Source organism: Meleagris gallopavo, chromosome 3 (genome assembly GCF_905368555.1).
Source record: "Meleagris gallopavo chromosome 3, MGAL_WU_HG_1.1, whole genome shotgun sequence".
Taxonomy (NCBI): domain Eukaryota; kingdom Metazoa; phylum Chordata; class Aves; order Galliformes; family Phasianidae; genus Meleagris; species Meleagris gallopavo.
This window is the reverse complement of record NC_139406.1, coordinates 77,168,341-77,184,649: the sequence shown is the minus strand read 5'-3', so window position 1 is coordinate 77,184,649 and position 16,309 is coordinate 77,168,341. Positions and strand designations below refer to the sequence as shown.

Sequence of the window (16,309 nt, the reverse complement as noted above, 5' to 3'; positions counted from 1 at the left end):
TCACCACTCTTTCTGAGAAAATGTTTCCAAACACTCAATCTGAACCTCTCCTAGTACAACTTAAGGCCATTCCCTCTCATCCTATTGCTGTTACCTGGGAAGAGACGCTGATCTCCACCTCGCTACAGCCTCCGTTCTGATCATTATAGAGACTGATAAGGTCTTCCCCGAGCCTCCTCTTCTTCAGAGTAAACAATCCCAGTTCCCTCAGACACTCATAAGACTTGTACTCCAGACCCTTCACCAGCTTTGTTGCACTTTGTTCAGACTCCTCTGCAGGTTTTCCTTTGCATGGAGTAAATCAAGACTAGGCCAAAGAAGAATGACACAGTATCCCAGTGTATCACAGGGGATTGGGGAGACATGGTATTCAGTGCATGCTGTGATCTATTTTTAAACCACTCTGTAAAATGATGAAGTTATTTTCAGACAGATCCTTCACCAGTAAATGTTAAGTTTTGATATTCAGCGAGGAACAGCTTCAACAGAAGAACTTGACAGGAGGCTGGTGGAGGCCCTAGTGAGGATGGTCAGGCTCATTAGTGCCCTCAGGGGCCTGTCACCCTTAAGCCTGCAGTAACTGCATTCAGTAAAGGATACTCAATACATGCAATACTGTCTTTATACTAAGCACTTTTTCAAAACAATCTATTCAGCAAAGACTTGCGTCTTTCAGAATAGTTTTCTGTATGAAAAAATAGAAAATGGAAAGCAATCATAACTTGTATTTACACATAAAAGCAAAATCACAAGCATGGAATGCTGTGAGAGGTCAGATTAGGAGGACAGCCAGCATTTCCTTAGAGAACATATTCAGTTTTGAGCATTACAGTCTACATACTCAATAGGGAATAAGCTACACTGAGAAAGAAGCATTTTAAAATATGCAGATTAACACCCACACTTAATATCAGACTGCCAGAATGTCTCACCCACACCATCTTCCTAAATGCACAACGGACCAATTGCTCTAATGGGAAAAATTCCATAAATTGCCATTAATTTTTGTTGACTGGTCCATTAATGAAGAATAACTGTCTTTGTAAAAATATAACTATGCAACTTCAAATACAAGAAAAATATAAACATAACTTCATTTCTAGAATAAATATTTTCAGAGATTAATACTTCTCTTTTAAAGATGTCTTTAACCTTAGCTCTAAGTTTTTAACTAAGAGAATTCCTTTGGTTCCTTCAGTTTTCCCAAGGAGATCTTGACTGTTACATATTTCATTGCCACAGCAAATGTAGTACTTCTGCAGTAAGCATAAAATTTGAAAATAAATTTTTTGAAATTAGTGTTTTTCTTTAATTTTATAGATATTAGGGATATGCCTTCCTGATACTTGCATTCATATTTACATTCAGTAGTTTCATTCTGTCTATAAAAGGGATAGTTTCTTTTTCAATATTAATTCTCTTTCATATGACATATATGCTTAATTTACTTGTGTGCCCTCTCTCACTCTTCTTTCATTTATGAAAGTAATGAAACACTAGCCTTTCTATCTTAATCTTAACTGTCTTGAAACCCTAAATGACAGGAGGCAGTTCCACCATTACATATATTTTCCACTCTTTTGTGCTATTCTTGAGCACATATTTTTCATAAAATCTAAGGAGTTCAAAGAGTTTGCCTAGGTTAATGCAAACATGTATTCTAGCGTGTATGAAAATGTGTCCCTTTTCCAAAGTACATAGGCAAGTAATCATGAAAGCCTCTTTTCTTTCAGAGGTCTTTCAGGCTGTGTTCTTCACTGCTTGTGCCAGCATACCTTAAATTCTTTCCCTAATGTCCATTAAGGCTGGATAGAAGAAATTACTATTTTGGCAAGAGTCTGTGTTGGGAAAATTCAACAAATTTTTAGCAAGCATGTGTTATATATAAAATCATAGTCAAAACTATGAAAAGGCAAAATTTTGTTTGGAAACAGTGTCCAAGAGAGGACAAGGAGTTGCAATGGCTGCCCAAATCTTCCTGAGCTCAGAGAGCTCAGAGCAGGCAGAAGTTTGGTTTTCTGCTGAACTGGACAGTTTTAGTTGTTCCCCTGAGAATGATCCCAGGTTTTGATTCCTTTTGGTATCTCTCTTCTAGGCACCGATCTTCAAACTGAAGCCTGGCCAGCCAACAGGACCTTTCTACAAGCAGAAGCCCAGTCTTTAAGGAATATGTTCCTCAGTCTGCAAAAGGTTGGTTGATTTATTCAGCACTGTAAAGAATTTAAAGAATAAAGAATGTGCATCTTTATCCTGATGCTTAAAAAGTTCGCTGGAAAAAAGACCTTGAGCTCTTCTCCCTGTTGATGACATCAGCTCTTCCTTTCTTAGGATCATTTTTTTATTTAGTGGTGATGGTTCAGCATACAAAATCAGTCCTGGAGGTAGATACCAGAACTCAGTTTTCTCTGCCAGGTAAGTGAGCTAATCACTGGGCTGCACAGACAGGCAGACTTCCTCTTGCTCTCTCAATTAATTTTTTTTTCATAGTAGCACAAATGCATGTAAGTGTTGGAATTCTGCTTCTCCCATGAGACTCACCAGAAAAGACTATGGCCTGTCAATAAGATCGTTCTCCCATGAGGCAGATTTAAAGTGCGAGAATACTTGTGTTTTGTAGGATTGGGAAGGAGGTAAACAACCCATCTCTTTCACAAATAAAGAATCTATCTGGTATTTAGATCTTGGCTGTGTCATACAACTATTAGGCTCTAAGTTATCCCAGAGAAAAGTTTAGCTTTTATTCAGCCATATCCTAAAGGAAGCAGTAGCTGCTGCTGCTCTTTTGGCAGGAAGCAAATCCCATCAATAAATGCTAGGTGTAACTGGGATTCAGACCTCATGGGGATTTGAGCATTCTGTTCTGTTATCTAAATGCTGGCTTCCTCTAGCTACCAGTTGAGTGCCTCGGCATGCATTTACCTGCAGTGGAGTAACCCCAGCATGTACAGAGACAGAACTTTGAATAGATATAACTGCAGCACCCATAATTTTATCTACAGTTACAATACTTAAGAGCTTCTGCAGCTGCCATTTGGTTGAAGTTGAGCAGTTTTTAATAGCAGATGTGAATATTGGCTTTTAAATTCAATTTAAAATGTATTGTAGATGGTAATGTTGCATGTTGACTCTAGTCTTTAATACTGATTTTAATAGAGAAAACATATGCATAAAATAAACTATAACAATTCCATAACTGCAAAATAGAGATAGGTTAATAAAACCTTTATACAACCAATTTATCACTTCAGTACTAAAATGAAAAGCTCTCTTTCCATCCTGTATGATTTAGTTATTAAATAACCTTGCTTGACTTACATACACAGCCTTTTTTATGCTTCTTGTTAAGGTAAAAATTCTATACAGTATATTCAAGTTCTTTGAAGGTGGATCCTAGGAATAGTGTTGACTTCAACTCCTCTAAATCCTTAAGTATCTTGCACGTTGCTTTATAAAAATATGTGCGTGGATGCACACGTGCATGCCTGCGTATATGTTTCACAGATTTGAATTTAGGGAAATGAAAAAGATAGTTCATAGCATGGAAAAATTAGGTACAAAGCTTTGTTAGGGAGACAAGATTTTAAAGAATTTAAAGATTTAAAAAATTTTTAATTCTAATGTTCTATGTTTTTTTTTTTTTTTTTTTGGTGGGCGTGGATCATGAAGCTGTTCATACTTCAATATTTGGTATTAGAATTTCCACTTGTTGGTAAGATCACTGAATTATAGGATCACAGAATGGCTTGGGTTGGAAGAGATCGTAAAGATCATCTGGTTCTAATCGCCTCCCCTGCCATGGGCAAGCTTGCTTCTCATTAGATCAGGATGCCCAGGGCTCCATTTATCTGGTCCGGAATGCCTCCAGGGATGGAGCATGCTCAGCTCCTCTGGAAAGCCTGCTGCAGGTTGCTCTCTTCTACTTCTAAAAAATGAAACAAAATGTACTTTATTTTGATAGTATGGAAGAAAGAAGTTTAAACTTTGTATTCACTGGGATAGATCCATTGTAGTGCAGGACAACTACAGCCTGTGATGATGGGGATTTTTTCTTAACGAAAATGCTGTTTGTGCCTTCTGCCAGATTAAATTGAAACTTTTCAGGAATAATCATTCTAGACCTGAGGAAAGAGTTTAGCAGGGGGAAAAAAAAAAAAAATCCTAAAAAGACTTAATCATGAATCCTCCCTTTTCTCATTTAAAAATAAATCAGTGCAGCATAAAATACCTATGCTCATAGATCTGAAACTTCAAAACTCAGGTTCTTAACTGAGCAACTATGTGCTAAGACTGTACGGATGTTAAAAGTGTTGAGCTCCCAAAATCTGACTAAAATTAATATGAGCTTAAGAAAAACTTTACTGTCTTGATTAAATTTGTGTAGGGACATCTAGATCTCAGTTTTGATGGTGGTAGTGAAACAGCAGCTGGTCATGAATATGACTGTGTAACAGGTATAGGCTAGAGGAGGCAGCAATTAAAGAAAAGAAATTTGGAAATGAAGTAAATACAGTTTTCATCATGTTTTCTTCTTTATTTCATGGCAATGAGGAAGCACTTAAGTCATCTTTATCATGTCAACAGGTAAAAACTAGACAAAGATAATATTCTTTCTGATCTTTACTCAACAGGGGGAGAACAGGTCTCTTTCCACCCATTGGCTATTTGCTGAAATACCCTCTTGCGAAAAAATGTCAACAGGTATTTTGAAATCTAACCTGAAATACTCAAATATTAGAGGTCTGATACAGGATTTGGGCAGAAACTTATCTCAGAATAAAATGCATGTCAAGAAGTTACGAAACAGGTTAACTAGATGTGAGGATATTTTTCACTAAGTTAACAAAGAGATATTACAGTTGGTAACTGCTACTGACATTTCTACTGTAGATTCCTAGGGTTTGATTCTACCAAATCATACCTGTAATGGGACTAATAAATTCTGCTTGTGTTTAATTAAAGCAGCATTTCTCTTTGTGGAAACTGCATCATTAGGATTCATTAAAAGGTTCATCCTCAAAAGTGTCAGAAAATCGCATTTAAAGTGCTGCTCAGCTTTTCCAGACCAAAGGAGTAAAAAGTGGAATACATTTATACAAGTCAGTGAACTGCTCTGAACTTAAAATTTTTGGGGATACCTCAGTGTATTTTGCAATGGTGAATAAGCATGAAGGCAGAGTGTATATATAATCTGGTTTTTGTTCTTCAGCTGAAAGAAACTGAGCTGCTGCTGGCTTCTCCAGGGATCACTCCTGAACTTCCAGTACTGAACTTCCAGAAAGTTTGAGTAACTATGAACAAAACTAGCTCTTTCAGAGAGAGCTGAATTTGTACATGGAGGCTTGAATAGAGCCAGCTGACAACAGGACAGGGTGCTCTGCCCTCATCAGTGCTCACTGGCTGGCGTGTCAACAGCAGATTTTATCAGCAGCAGCTTGATACTTGACTAGATCAGTGATTGAAAGAATGGATAACCTCTCTGCTAGTAACTCTAACAAACAGAAATCATCAGGGATTTCTTAGAGGGTACTTTTTGTTTGTTTGCTTGTTTTTAATGATCTGCTAGTAAACCATTTGGTTAGTTTTTCAGGTAAATGTAAAGAACATTTTGAGAATAATACTGTTCAAATGGAAAGCATCACGGGAAATGTGAAATACCCTCAAGTGAGACTAGATCCTCTCTCATTCAGACTGCTGATTAACCTATTTGTTACACTAAAGTAGTGAAGCATAAATTATTTATGAGGAAATGAATGAAGTTTTCCTCATTTTGGGCTCCACTCATTACAAATTTGGCTCTGCAGCCACAGCTATTTTTTCAGAAAGTGAATAGCTGAGAAAAAGAGGCCAAGTAGAACACAATTCTGATTTCAATTGCAAAGAAAGCCAGAAGGTAAGAGCATTGGATATTCTTCATCGCTCTAGTGAAAGCTCAGTCAGTAAGTGAGGCAGATCCCAAGCTGTAAGATATCGCAATCACTACAATTGAAACATATTTTATCACCAAAATTAAACATATTCAATTATGTGAAAGAAAATATGAGGACACAGGCTTAATAGTGCAGAGCTATCAGTCCAAAGGGCCATCTAGGTTGGGGAATTGAGAAGCAAAAATAATAGCACTTAAGCATTTTCACATGCTTGTTTTCAAAGCAATAAAATTTTATATGTTAATTTTATGGCAGTAAACAAGAAGGAAGAAGAGAAAAAAACTTAATAGATATTGGAAAAAAAATTGAAAAAAATCATGGTGACAAAATGATAAGGCTTTAAGGCATGTGAGCGTAAGTTTGATATTTCAGCATAATTCTGTGGTGATGTTGCTGATTAATTGCTTCTTTTAAACAGACCATATCAATACAGAGAAGTTTTCTTGGGAAAATAATTACCAAACAAATTAAAATTAAAAAATGTTTCAGTTCACCGTGTGCTTCACTTTTTTTTCAGACTGTGTTTCAATCCCCTCAGGGACTGACTAAAGGAGAGGATGAACTAACTTTTCTCTACTGGTCTTCCACTGACACTGGGAGGACTATTCAAATTACTGTCACATAGAATTTGGTCCAGTAAACAGCCAGAGATATACTAATTTATTCTAGCTGACCCATTATTTCTTACAGGCTTGTCTGCAGGAAGACTAACCTGATTCTGCTGCTAGAGTTATCTATATGGCTGTCAGCTAAAAGTGGTGTGAATCCACAGCTGAGATAATTTCCATCAATCTTAAACTGACACATTCTTAGCTGTTTATTTCTGGGTGCTGTCTACCAAAAACATTTCTAAGGAACAGATACACTTCATGACATTAGGCATACTGAAATTTTGGGGGGAAAAAGTTTTTAAATCATAGAATATCCTGAGTTGGAAGGAACCTGTAAGGATCATTGAGTCATTTGGGTGGCCTCACACAGGGCCACCCAAAAATCAGACCATAAGTTAACACATCTGTCTGTATATGTTGTAGGTATGGGACTTCTAGCAGCACAGGTCATCTTATTTTTCAGTGTGCAAAAAAAAATCTACCCCAAAAACAGCAAGAAAAATAAAAGGTTTTTCTGGCTGCATCTTGAATATTACCAATTGTTTTCAATCCTCAGCCAAATGAGCAGAAACAGATTGTGCAAACAACAGTTTGCAAAACAAACCCATCCCTGTGCATCTGATAATGAAAGCAACAGTTAAACAAAAATATGATGTCCCTAAAGGGAGCATTTTAATTCTCAAGAAACCTCTGGCCAATACCAATGCAACCTAACCTTATAATTATATCATTCTTAGATACTTATGAAGATATCTGAGCAGTATTCTTTGGATCCGTATAGGTAGTTAATTATGCTTTTTACTTAAAGTACAGAAGCTGCACTGATCTGATGAACAGACCTCACTGCAGAATGTGCTGCTCTCAGTTTTGATACCAGACTCAGTCCGTGCCATGCAGACAAGCTGCTGACGTGTGACTGGTCAGCTGGAATTCTCTCTTTCTCTGAACGCTCTTATGTTCCAAGCCAGCCTGGGCGAAACATTACAACTTATTTTTGGAAGTATGTGTTTCAGCCTTCAAGTTCAGATTGATTAGCACAATTTTGTGAAAATTCATGTGTCCAGTCTTTATTGTGTGCCAAGAATGAACTGCCTATAAAAGAGAACGACACAGCACTGACAGCAAGTTAATGATGTATTTAGAGAACTGTCATGTTCTAGATGAAATCTCAAATGTTTATTAATTGGACAACAAGCCTTACACAGTATGATATATGAACACATGAAGTCTGGCTCTCTCATACTGCTGGAGCTGTAAAATGAAGGAAATCAGTGGTTGGTTTGGAGCAAGTTCTAGGTACACTGCAGCCATTCATCAAGAAAAGACTTCTAAAGGCATGTGGAAAATACTGAAGTATGTCAGGAAAAAGCCTCTAAGAACAACAGAGGAAGGATGTGGAAGATATTTTACAGCCTTGCCCTGCATTACATAGATACTTAAACAGCACATATTATGCTGGATTACGTGAAGAAACATTCTGTCTTCTATCAGTTACCACTGAGCGAATTAAACCTACAATGAAGAGCTTAGAATAAACACTCAGACTTTGAAATCAAGCAGAACATATTCATTGCAAATAATCATTTTACAAAATAAGTGTATGGGCCTTTAAGTGGAAGAAAGAATCTTCTTCTTTCTAGTGTCCACCATTATTCAGCAGCGTAGAGACAAAAACATAAGCGTGCTCTAACTGGCGTGGTTCATAGCAGTACCAGCCAGAGCCTAAAAAGCTCCAGCTGTGTTACATGGCAGACCCCGGCCTTGGCTTGTGCTGAGTTCCAGTCTCAGCAAGAACTCGGCCTTGTACAGTGTACTGTTACAGGCAGATCCATCACACCCTGCTGTTCACTAATTCACAGCCGAGCAGGTAATTTCATACACTTGCACTCCAGCATCGATCATCACACCTCTGCCATTCCATCACAGCTATTTACCACCAACTGGACTGGTTCAGCTGCTGCCCCAGCTGTCTGGCTTCAAACACTCAGTATGTGAAACAAAAACCCAGCTCTGTCACAGAGTATATTATTTTCTCTGGAGAAGTGGCTGAACAAGGATGCAGCAGAGCCCACGGCAATCCCCAGGCTGTGGCTGCCACCTCCCGGACTCCTTGGGTAACCACTCCAGCCAGCCATCCTGCCGAGTAAGCAAAATTGCCTCAACAACTCTGATGCCTTTTGGAGTTCTTCCACTTTGGAGTAATTAGATTTACATTCAGCTACTAATTTTTCCTCGTAGCCAGGTTACTAGCTTATTGAGATTCTCCTTATGCTCATTTACACTTCCTTATCAACTGAAATTTATCTCAAATCGAAGTTCCCTAAAACTGAACATTCTTCCTACAAAGCCACTTTCCCGATTTCCTTTTCATCAACTCTTCTTATTTTTTTCCATCATTTACAGTCTTGGCTGATGTTGCAGTTCCAAATATAATAATTAAAAATTTATAATCTTGATGCTTGTTGCATTATTAGTGTATCATATAGATTTCAAAACACCCACATAATTTGAAAATTAACAATAATCCTGGCTAAGCTAGAAAACAGTATCAAGATAATGACTTTTTTGATTGAAGAGAAAAAGGAGTAGCAAATTACTTACAAAAGATACAATTGCCTTTTTTTGAATCATTAAACCTCTTATGAGTTACTGAGTATTTGCAACACAAGTCAGAGACTTTGAACCACTCTGCAACAATGAATTACTACAGAAGACAGTCTTGAATTTCTTCATGCTATCCCAATACATAAGAAAAATAAGCAAGAAAATGCTCAACAGCGTGTCATAGCTGATATTCCAGACTTCTTTTCTCTTCTGCATTACCTGTTAACATATTTGTTAAAAAAAAATTTAACTTTACACAACTGTACAAAACTGGACTACTAAAAGCTGAAAACTGATACAGGTGTCACCCTATTACAGTGCTGATGAAGAGCCATAGAAACACAAGTCCACAGAATTTTTTATTAAAATAACACCAAGAAATTGATGCAGTGCAGTGAAATTTCAACTCATCTTACAAAAAAAAAAAAAAAAAAAACAACCACTTCAATCCTTAAGCATGGAAACTGCATTCCATCCTGACATGACTGACATAATGCAGAAACAGAAATGCTGTATCCAAGACAACCATTGAAGTTAAAGATTGGCATGCTGGGCGAGGAATGTTCTTATTCTTTGTAAGAGTTCTTTCTTCACACTGTCTGGTACCAAGGCTGAAAAATAAAAGCAAGAAGTAACAAACAAACAAACAAACAAAAAACAAAAAGAAAAACACACTAATATTAACATGGTTTCTTCTGGCCACAGTCAAGAAAATTGGAAAAGTTCTTAGGGAAATAATTATTCAACAGTAAACAGGATATAGTGACCAAAAACTGGTTTGATAATCCTGGGTACTTCTTCCTTTCACAAAATTAAAAGCAACAATCTCAGCCATGACGTAAGAGTGAGGATCTTCAGTAAGTCATTTTGAAGGCCTATTTTTTAAGATTGAATGAAGTTTCTCCCACTAACACCAAAGCTTATTAGAGAGTTCATGAACTACATAAAGAAAACAACAGTATTTTAAGATTCCATATGTCCTGCATTTACATGCTGACCTTTGTTTTTTCTACTTCTCTTCATGCCAGTACCATTAATCCAGAAATTCCATTTAAAAGAGAACTGGAATTTTGAAACAACTCTGCCTCATACCCTTTTTTTTCTTGGGAGCATTAAATCAATCATAAAGATAGATACAGACTCATGACTAAATAACAATCTGTAGTAGTTTACACACACAGCTCATTACAAACGCTGAATAGCTGTTACTTAACTTACATGTTTTATTCAGAGTTAACATTCAGATATTAACATTTTTCCTTGTATCCAACATAGGCAGTTTCATAGTACTGCTTTCAAAATATTCTTGCAATACAGGTAATTATGTTTATTAATGTATTATAATGTCTGTTTTTGTGCTTTCTTACCTCTACCTTTGGGAGTGATTTCTGCCACCAAATCATCAACAGTAACATGCTCTAATCCTTTTTCTTTAATGACATCTGGGGAAGACAAAATACATATTTGAAGTCTTAACACATTAATTAGAAGACAAAGCTTGTGTGATTAAGACACAAAGCACACACTCATAGGTCATTAGGGAAGCCTTTAGCTCTTGACCTAGATTAGATTATTAATTCACTTTTTATACTGCATTGAACAGTGGATTAGATCTCCAATTCATAACATAGATATAAATATGGAAACCTACCATCACTGATGTATCTGTCAGCTCATAGCTTAAAATAAAATTTTAGAAAGTTTAAGCTTAATCTGAACATCATCAATTGTGCATATTACTAGAAAGTTTAGTAGTTTGCAAGCTGGTCTGTTCATCTCATTGCTACGTGAATAATGTTTCTGAAGAGAAAGAAATGGAATTTGAAAAAGATTTTTACTTCACAGAGGCAGTAATTATTTACAATTACTTCAAGTATTTTAAGCAATGTATTTCTCTATACTCCAGCAAAGTTAAAAAGCAATTCTGAAAGAAAGATATAAATCTGCATCAAAATAAAAGCTATGCTTATGATATCCTGTACGTTTAACACATACTGGTATTTAAGTAAATTGCTTACTTATACTGTATAGAAGGCTACTGAAAAAAAAATGGAAACGTCAATGCTGAAAAGATGTCTCAATTCAAAAGCATAAACCTAAAATAAATATTGTTTAAAGCAAGTTTTAACTGCATATCAGTATGCAGAACTGGAGAGTCCTAGTCACCAAGGTATCAAATATATTTTCTCAACTGACACTGTGTGAACTATCTGTCAACTATTTTTCTTGGTTGAATTCCAGTAGAAATTTATCTTGGATTGCTCAACTATTGTCCCTTGTTTACAATAGCAAGAGGCTGTGGATGCCGCCTTTTGGGAAACGCCCAAGATCAGGGACTCTGAGCATCTTAATGTAGTGAAAGACATCCAACCCATTGCAGAAGAGTTGGAACTAGATGACACTCAAAGGTCCCTTCCAACCCAAGCCATTCTATGGTTCTATCACAAAATCATAGAATCACAGAACTGCTCAGGTTGGAAAAGACCTTAAAGATCATTGAGTCCAACCACAGCCTAACCATACTACCCTAAATCTAACAATCCTCTGCTAAGTCATGTCCCTGAGCACCACATCCAAATGGTTTTTAAACACATTCAGGGATGGTGACTCAACCACCTCCCTGGGGAGCCTATTCCAGTGATTAACAACCCTTTCTGTAAAGAAGTGTTTCCTGATAGCCAACCCAAACTTACCCTGGTTGCAACTTAAGGCCATTTCCCCTCATCCTGTCACCGGTGAGAAGAGACCAACCCCACTCTTGCTGTAAGCACCTTTCAGGGATTCGAAGAGAGCAATAAGGTCTCCCCTCAGCCTCCTTTTCCTCAGACTGAACATCCCCAGTTCCTTCAGTCTCTCCTCGTAGGGCACATTCTCCAAGCCCTTCATAAGCCTTGTTGCCCTTGTTTGGACCTGCTCCAGCACTTCCATGTCCTTTCTGTACTGAGGTGCCCCAAACTGAACACAGTACTCAAGGTGAGGCCTTGAGTGCTGAGTACAGGGGCAGGATGACTTCCCTAGTCCTGCTCACCACACCATTCCTGATACAAGCCAGGATGCCACTTCTTGGCCACCTGGGCACTCTGCTGGCTCATATTCAGCCAACTGTCCATCAGTACACCTAGGTCCCTTTCCATTAGGCAGCTTTCCAGCCACTCCTCCCCACACCTGTATGTTGCCCGGGGCTGTTGTGACCAGCATACAGGACTTTCTAGATTGAAGAGCAGTAAAAACAACCAGAGGGGAAAAAAAAAAAACAACAAAAACCAACCAACACTCTTACCTTTCTACTGAAGGTTATTATGCTCTTTGTAGGGATAACTGAACTTTTATTTGCCTTCTCAGCAGATGCTGTTACAGTTCTAAGTACTAATGAAAACCCAACAACTTCAACTAACTTTACAACAGCAGATTATAAAGTGTACAGTTGAGAAGGCAGACAAACATTCCTTTCATTATCTGTACTATATAAATGGGTAATCTCTGGCAGTGGTATCAGGCAGAAAACTGCAAGCATTCATCATTTCAGCCTTCTTTGCAAATCCACCTATGAAAACAATTTAGCAAACACAGTTCTATAAATATTTGGTTGATAGACCAAATCAGAATTAAAGCAAAAGCTAAATGGACATGTTGTTTGCATATGTTATTTTAGTAATATTCTTAGAGGTTTAAATACTATTTTTAAAACAACAGTTTACAAGTCAGTAAGTTGCAGTAATGAAAAACAGTTTTCTGAAAACTAAAAATTTATATACTTAATGGTTCATCAGCTTGCTTTTCCTCATTTAGATACATTATTTTATTTTCATAATTGTTCAAAACTAGTACAAATGTACTCTTTCTCATACTTTTCTTAGTACAGTACTACTGTATATTCTTCCTTTTCCATTCTCCTTTTTTTTTATCCATCTGTAGAATGGAATTCATCTCCCTCTAAACAAAAAGCTGTATGGTCTGTGCGTGTCCAGCAGGTCGAGGGAGGTGATCCTCCCCCTCTACTCTGCCCTGGTAAGGCCTCATCTGGAGTACTGTGTCCAGGTATGGGCTCCCCAGTACAAAAAAAACAGGGATCTCTTGGAAAGAGTCCAGCGGAGGGCCACAAAGATGGTGAAGGGCCTGGAGCATCTCCCCTATGAAGAAAGGCTAAGTGAACTGGGTCTGTTTAGCCTTGAGAAAAGACGACTGAGAGGGGACCTGATCCAGGTTTATAAATATCTGAGGTGTGGCGGCCATAGTGGTGAGGCCAGTCTCTTTTCAGTGGTACGTGGAGACAGGACGAGGGGAAACGGACATAAGCTGCAGCATAGGGAGTTTCGCACGAATGTGCGTAAGAACTTCTTCACGGTGAGGGTGACGGAGCACTGGAACAGGCTGCCCAGGGAGGTTGTGGAGTCTCCTTTCTGGAGATATTCAAGTCTCGCCTGGACGCCTACCTGTGCGACCTGGTGTAGGGAACCTGCTTTGGCAGGGGGGTTGGTCTTGATGATCTCTAGAGGTCCCTTCCTACCCCTACAATTCTGTGATTCTGTGATTCTATGAAGCTGTAAGAACGCTTCTAAGGAGCCTTAAAACATCAGTTAAATATTTAGGGTACCAATTCCAATACTTTTATCAGGAGCTTAATAAGTTTCAAACCAGAAGAAAGCTTCATGATTATTTTTTTTTTCCCCAAATACGGCAAGATGCTTTCTTGCATGTGAAACCAATTAACAGGGATAGTTTCCTCTTCCCTAAACATCATTTAAATTTACTGTTAGGCAGTAAAGCCTGAATCTAGAACCTTTACTTGGCCACAGCCACAGCTGCCCACAAAGGATGCTAGTTACTTGAGCATCATTACCTTTGCAATGTGCCTTCAACTGATCCTTCCAGCCGCATTCAATTAACTTGGCTCTCAGCAAATCTTTAAGGCTGTTAAGGCAATAAACAAACTTGTTAGGAACAGCAAATATCCCTAACAAGCTCAAATATGTTTTCATTGCTACTCATAGCAGAATTTCCAAGACAGCAGCAGAAATGGCTGAATTGCATTCAAAGTTATCCTGTATTACTATGAATTTCAGTTTACCGTGTATGGTAAACTGTGAGAAGGAGTTGATTTAGAAGCTAAGCCTGTGAATCACTAGAGGTTTTCAAGGAACAGATACACATGGCAATTGGTGACACTATTTAGTGGGCAGGACGGTGAGTTGGTGGTTAGACTAGATGATCTTAGTGGCCTTTTCCAACCTTAATGATTGTATGAACTAAGTCAATTTAGCCACAAACACCAACTTTCAAAGTATTTTATTTGAAACCAGAGCTTCAAAATAAAGAAAACTTCCCTCCTCTCCTTTCTGAAAGAAGAATTTGGTGCCATTTATGTTGTCCACTGTCTCTCCAGTAGCGTTTTAATTTGTGTTGGGTCAAGAAGGGATAGGGAGCTTGCATTTTGGGGCAGCAAAGAAAAACAGTACCACTTCCTCTTTTAATTTGAAAAAAGTTTTTTGATATTTCAATCTCAAATTGTTAATGAGAAATCCGACTGATTAAATAACAGAAATCTAGATGTTACAACAATAAAAGGAATCTTTTCTACTAAATTGTATCAATTAAACTAAAAAAAAAAAGCTCTAGTGCTTCCTAAAAATGTTAAGCATAAGAAATAAGAATTTAGACTATACATGGACAAGATGTACAACCACCTACTGCAGTGATACGTGCATACCATACATTGAAAGGGAGTACTGAAAGCAAACTAGAAAAGAAACAGTATTGAAAAACAGTAGAAACAAGATGAAAGTAACATATCCACCCTTTTTCCTATGCCAGCTTATCTTGTACCATCCTGAATTACTCTAGCAAAATTCTGTTTTTCAGAAGAGATGAAGTGCAGGAAGATGCTGTACAAGGTACACACATACACACACACACATATATATATATATATACACTATGAATTGCATAGAAGGAAGACAAACTGCTGAAAGCAGAATAATTATACAGGTAAACTTTGCTGCTTTCAGGTATTTCTTAACTCAAGAAATCAGAGTGCTTTGTCTCTGATCAAGCTGCTTTGTAATACAGCTTTTAACATCCTGTCAAAACTCTACAGTTAAATAGTTCCCAGCACCATCTCAAGCAATGGCATGCTTTGTTGAAGCTCTGTGAAGTCACCAAGGCAGTGGTTGCAGTGAGCAGATAACACAGAAACGTGTCAGTCTCCAAAAGGTTCCAGTAGGTACAGGGCTGCGTCATGGCCTAGGAAGAAGTATCCTCTTCCTATCTTACATACGTATAGAACAGTGAAGGAAATGCAGCTTTTGGGACACAGTGTTACAACTACACTTAAAGAAGGAGAACTGGAAAGTCAAAAGCAGGCTAATGATACCTGAATGCAGTGCAAGTAGACTGAGGAGACAACAAAAGGCTGAAAACTAGCTGCTGTACCACACCGTGCCATTCACCCCTTTGTCTTTGCTGGGGACATACAGTGATTTGCACAAGTGCCTTTTTATGCAATCCCCTGCATATTTCATTCCTTAACAAAAGAAGGCACACAAAAAAACTTTAAAAGTAGAAATGTCTCACTCTCTTTATCAGGACATAACACAATTTAACTGGAGGGAAAAAGAAAAAAAAAAAGGAGGAAAAGGAGGGAAGAGAGGGAGAGCAATTTGTGTACAAGGCAATAGTTCTCCAACACAACATACTGCATGGAAAAAGCTTTAGAGTTTCAGGCCAACCACTCCCTGTCCATTATTTTAACCAGACTTTCTCCCCTAAAGGGTAACATTAGAATAAAACTCTTCAGAAGGTAATGCTGTCATAAAGTTTTATATAACACAGTGTATCTTAGCATTCAGACATTGAGGACTTTGGAGCTAAACTGACCCAGGCACCCTACACGTCTGCCGATGCTGAGGGCCTGTTACAGCACGGACTTACCGCTCTCGCTCTCCTGTTTCTATCAGCTTTTGGTTAATGGTGGCTCTCATCTGGGCATCTTTGTTCATTTTGCAAATCTCAGTTTTCCACCACCCTGCACGGAAGTCAGGCTGAGCGAGACGAGCAGCGCCAGGAGCACTAAAATAAAGAGCAAGGCGCAGACCTACGCACGCGGGCAGCGCCGTCGGAAAGAAGGAGCGCAGCGCTCAGCCAGCACAGCGCCGCCAGTCCCGGCTGCAG

At 38.2% G+C, this 16,309-nt stretch overlaps 1 protein-coding gene across 1 annotated transcript; it reads right to left on the bottom strand.

Moving 5' to 3' along the window:
- Positions 1 to 9,488: 9,488 nt before the first annotated feature.
- ENY2 (ENY2 transcription and export complex 2 subunit) lies at positions 9,489 to 16,308 on the bottom strand. Its single transcript, XM_010709210.3, has 4 exons — positions 16,070 to 16,308; positions 13,983 to 14,053; positions 10,510 to 10,584; positions 9,489 to 9,753 (listed from the first exon to the last, which is right to left on the bottom strand). The coding sequence occupies exons 1-4, from the start codon at positions 16,135 to 16,137 to the stop codon at positions 9,677 to 9,679; spliced, it is 291 nt and encodes a 96-aa protein (XP_010707512.1). The 5' UTR covers positions 16,138 to 16,308; the 3' UTR covers positions 9,489 to 9,676.
- Position 16,309: the final 1 nt, after the last annotated feature.

Excerpts from the sequence above, each read along its gene's own strand:
- ENY2 (XM_010709210.3), bottom strand. The coding sequence starts at position 16,137 with ATGAACAAAGATGCCCAGATGAGAGCCACCATTAACCAAAAGCTGATA. Across the intron at positions 14,054-16,069 it reads GAAACAGGAGAGCGAGAGCG|CCTTAAAGATTTGCTGAGAG; the intron begins GTAAGTCCGTGC and ends TTGCCTTAACAG. Across the intron at positions 9,754-10,509 it reads AATCACTCCCAAAGGTAGAG|CCTTGGTACCAGACAGTGTG; the intron begins GTAAGAAAGCAC and ends TTTATTTTTCAG.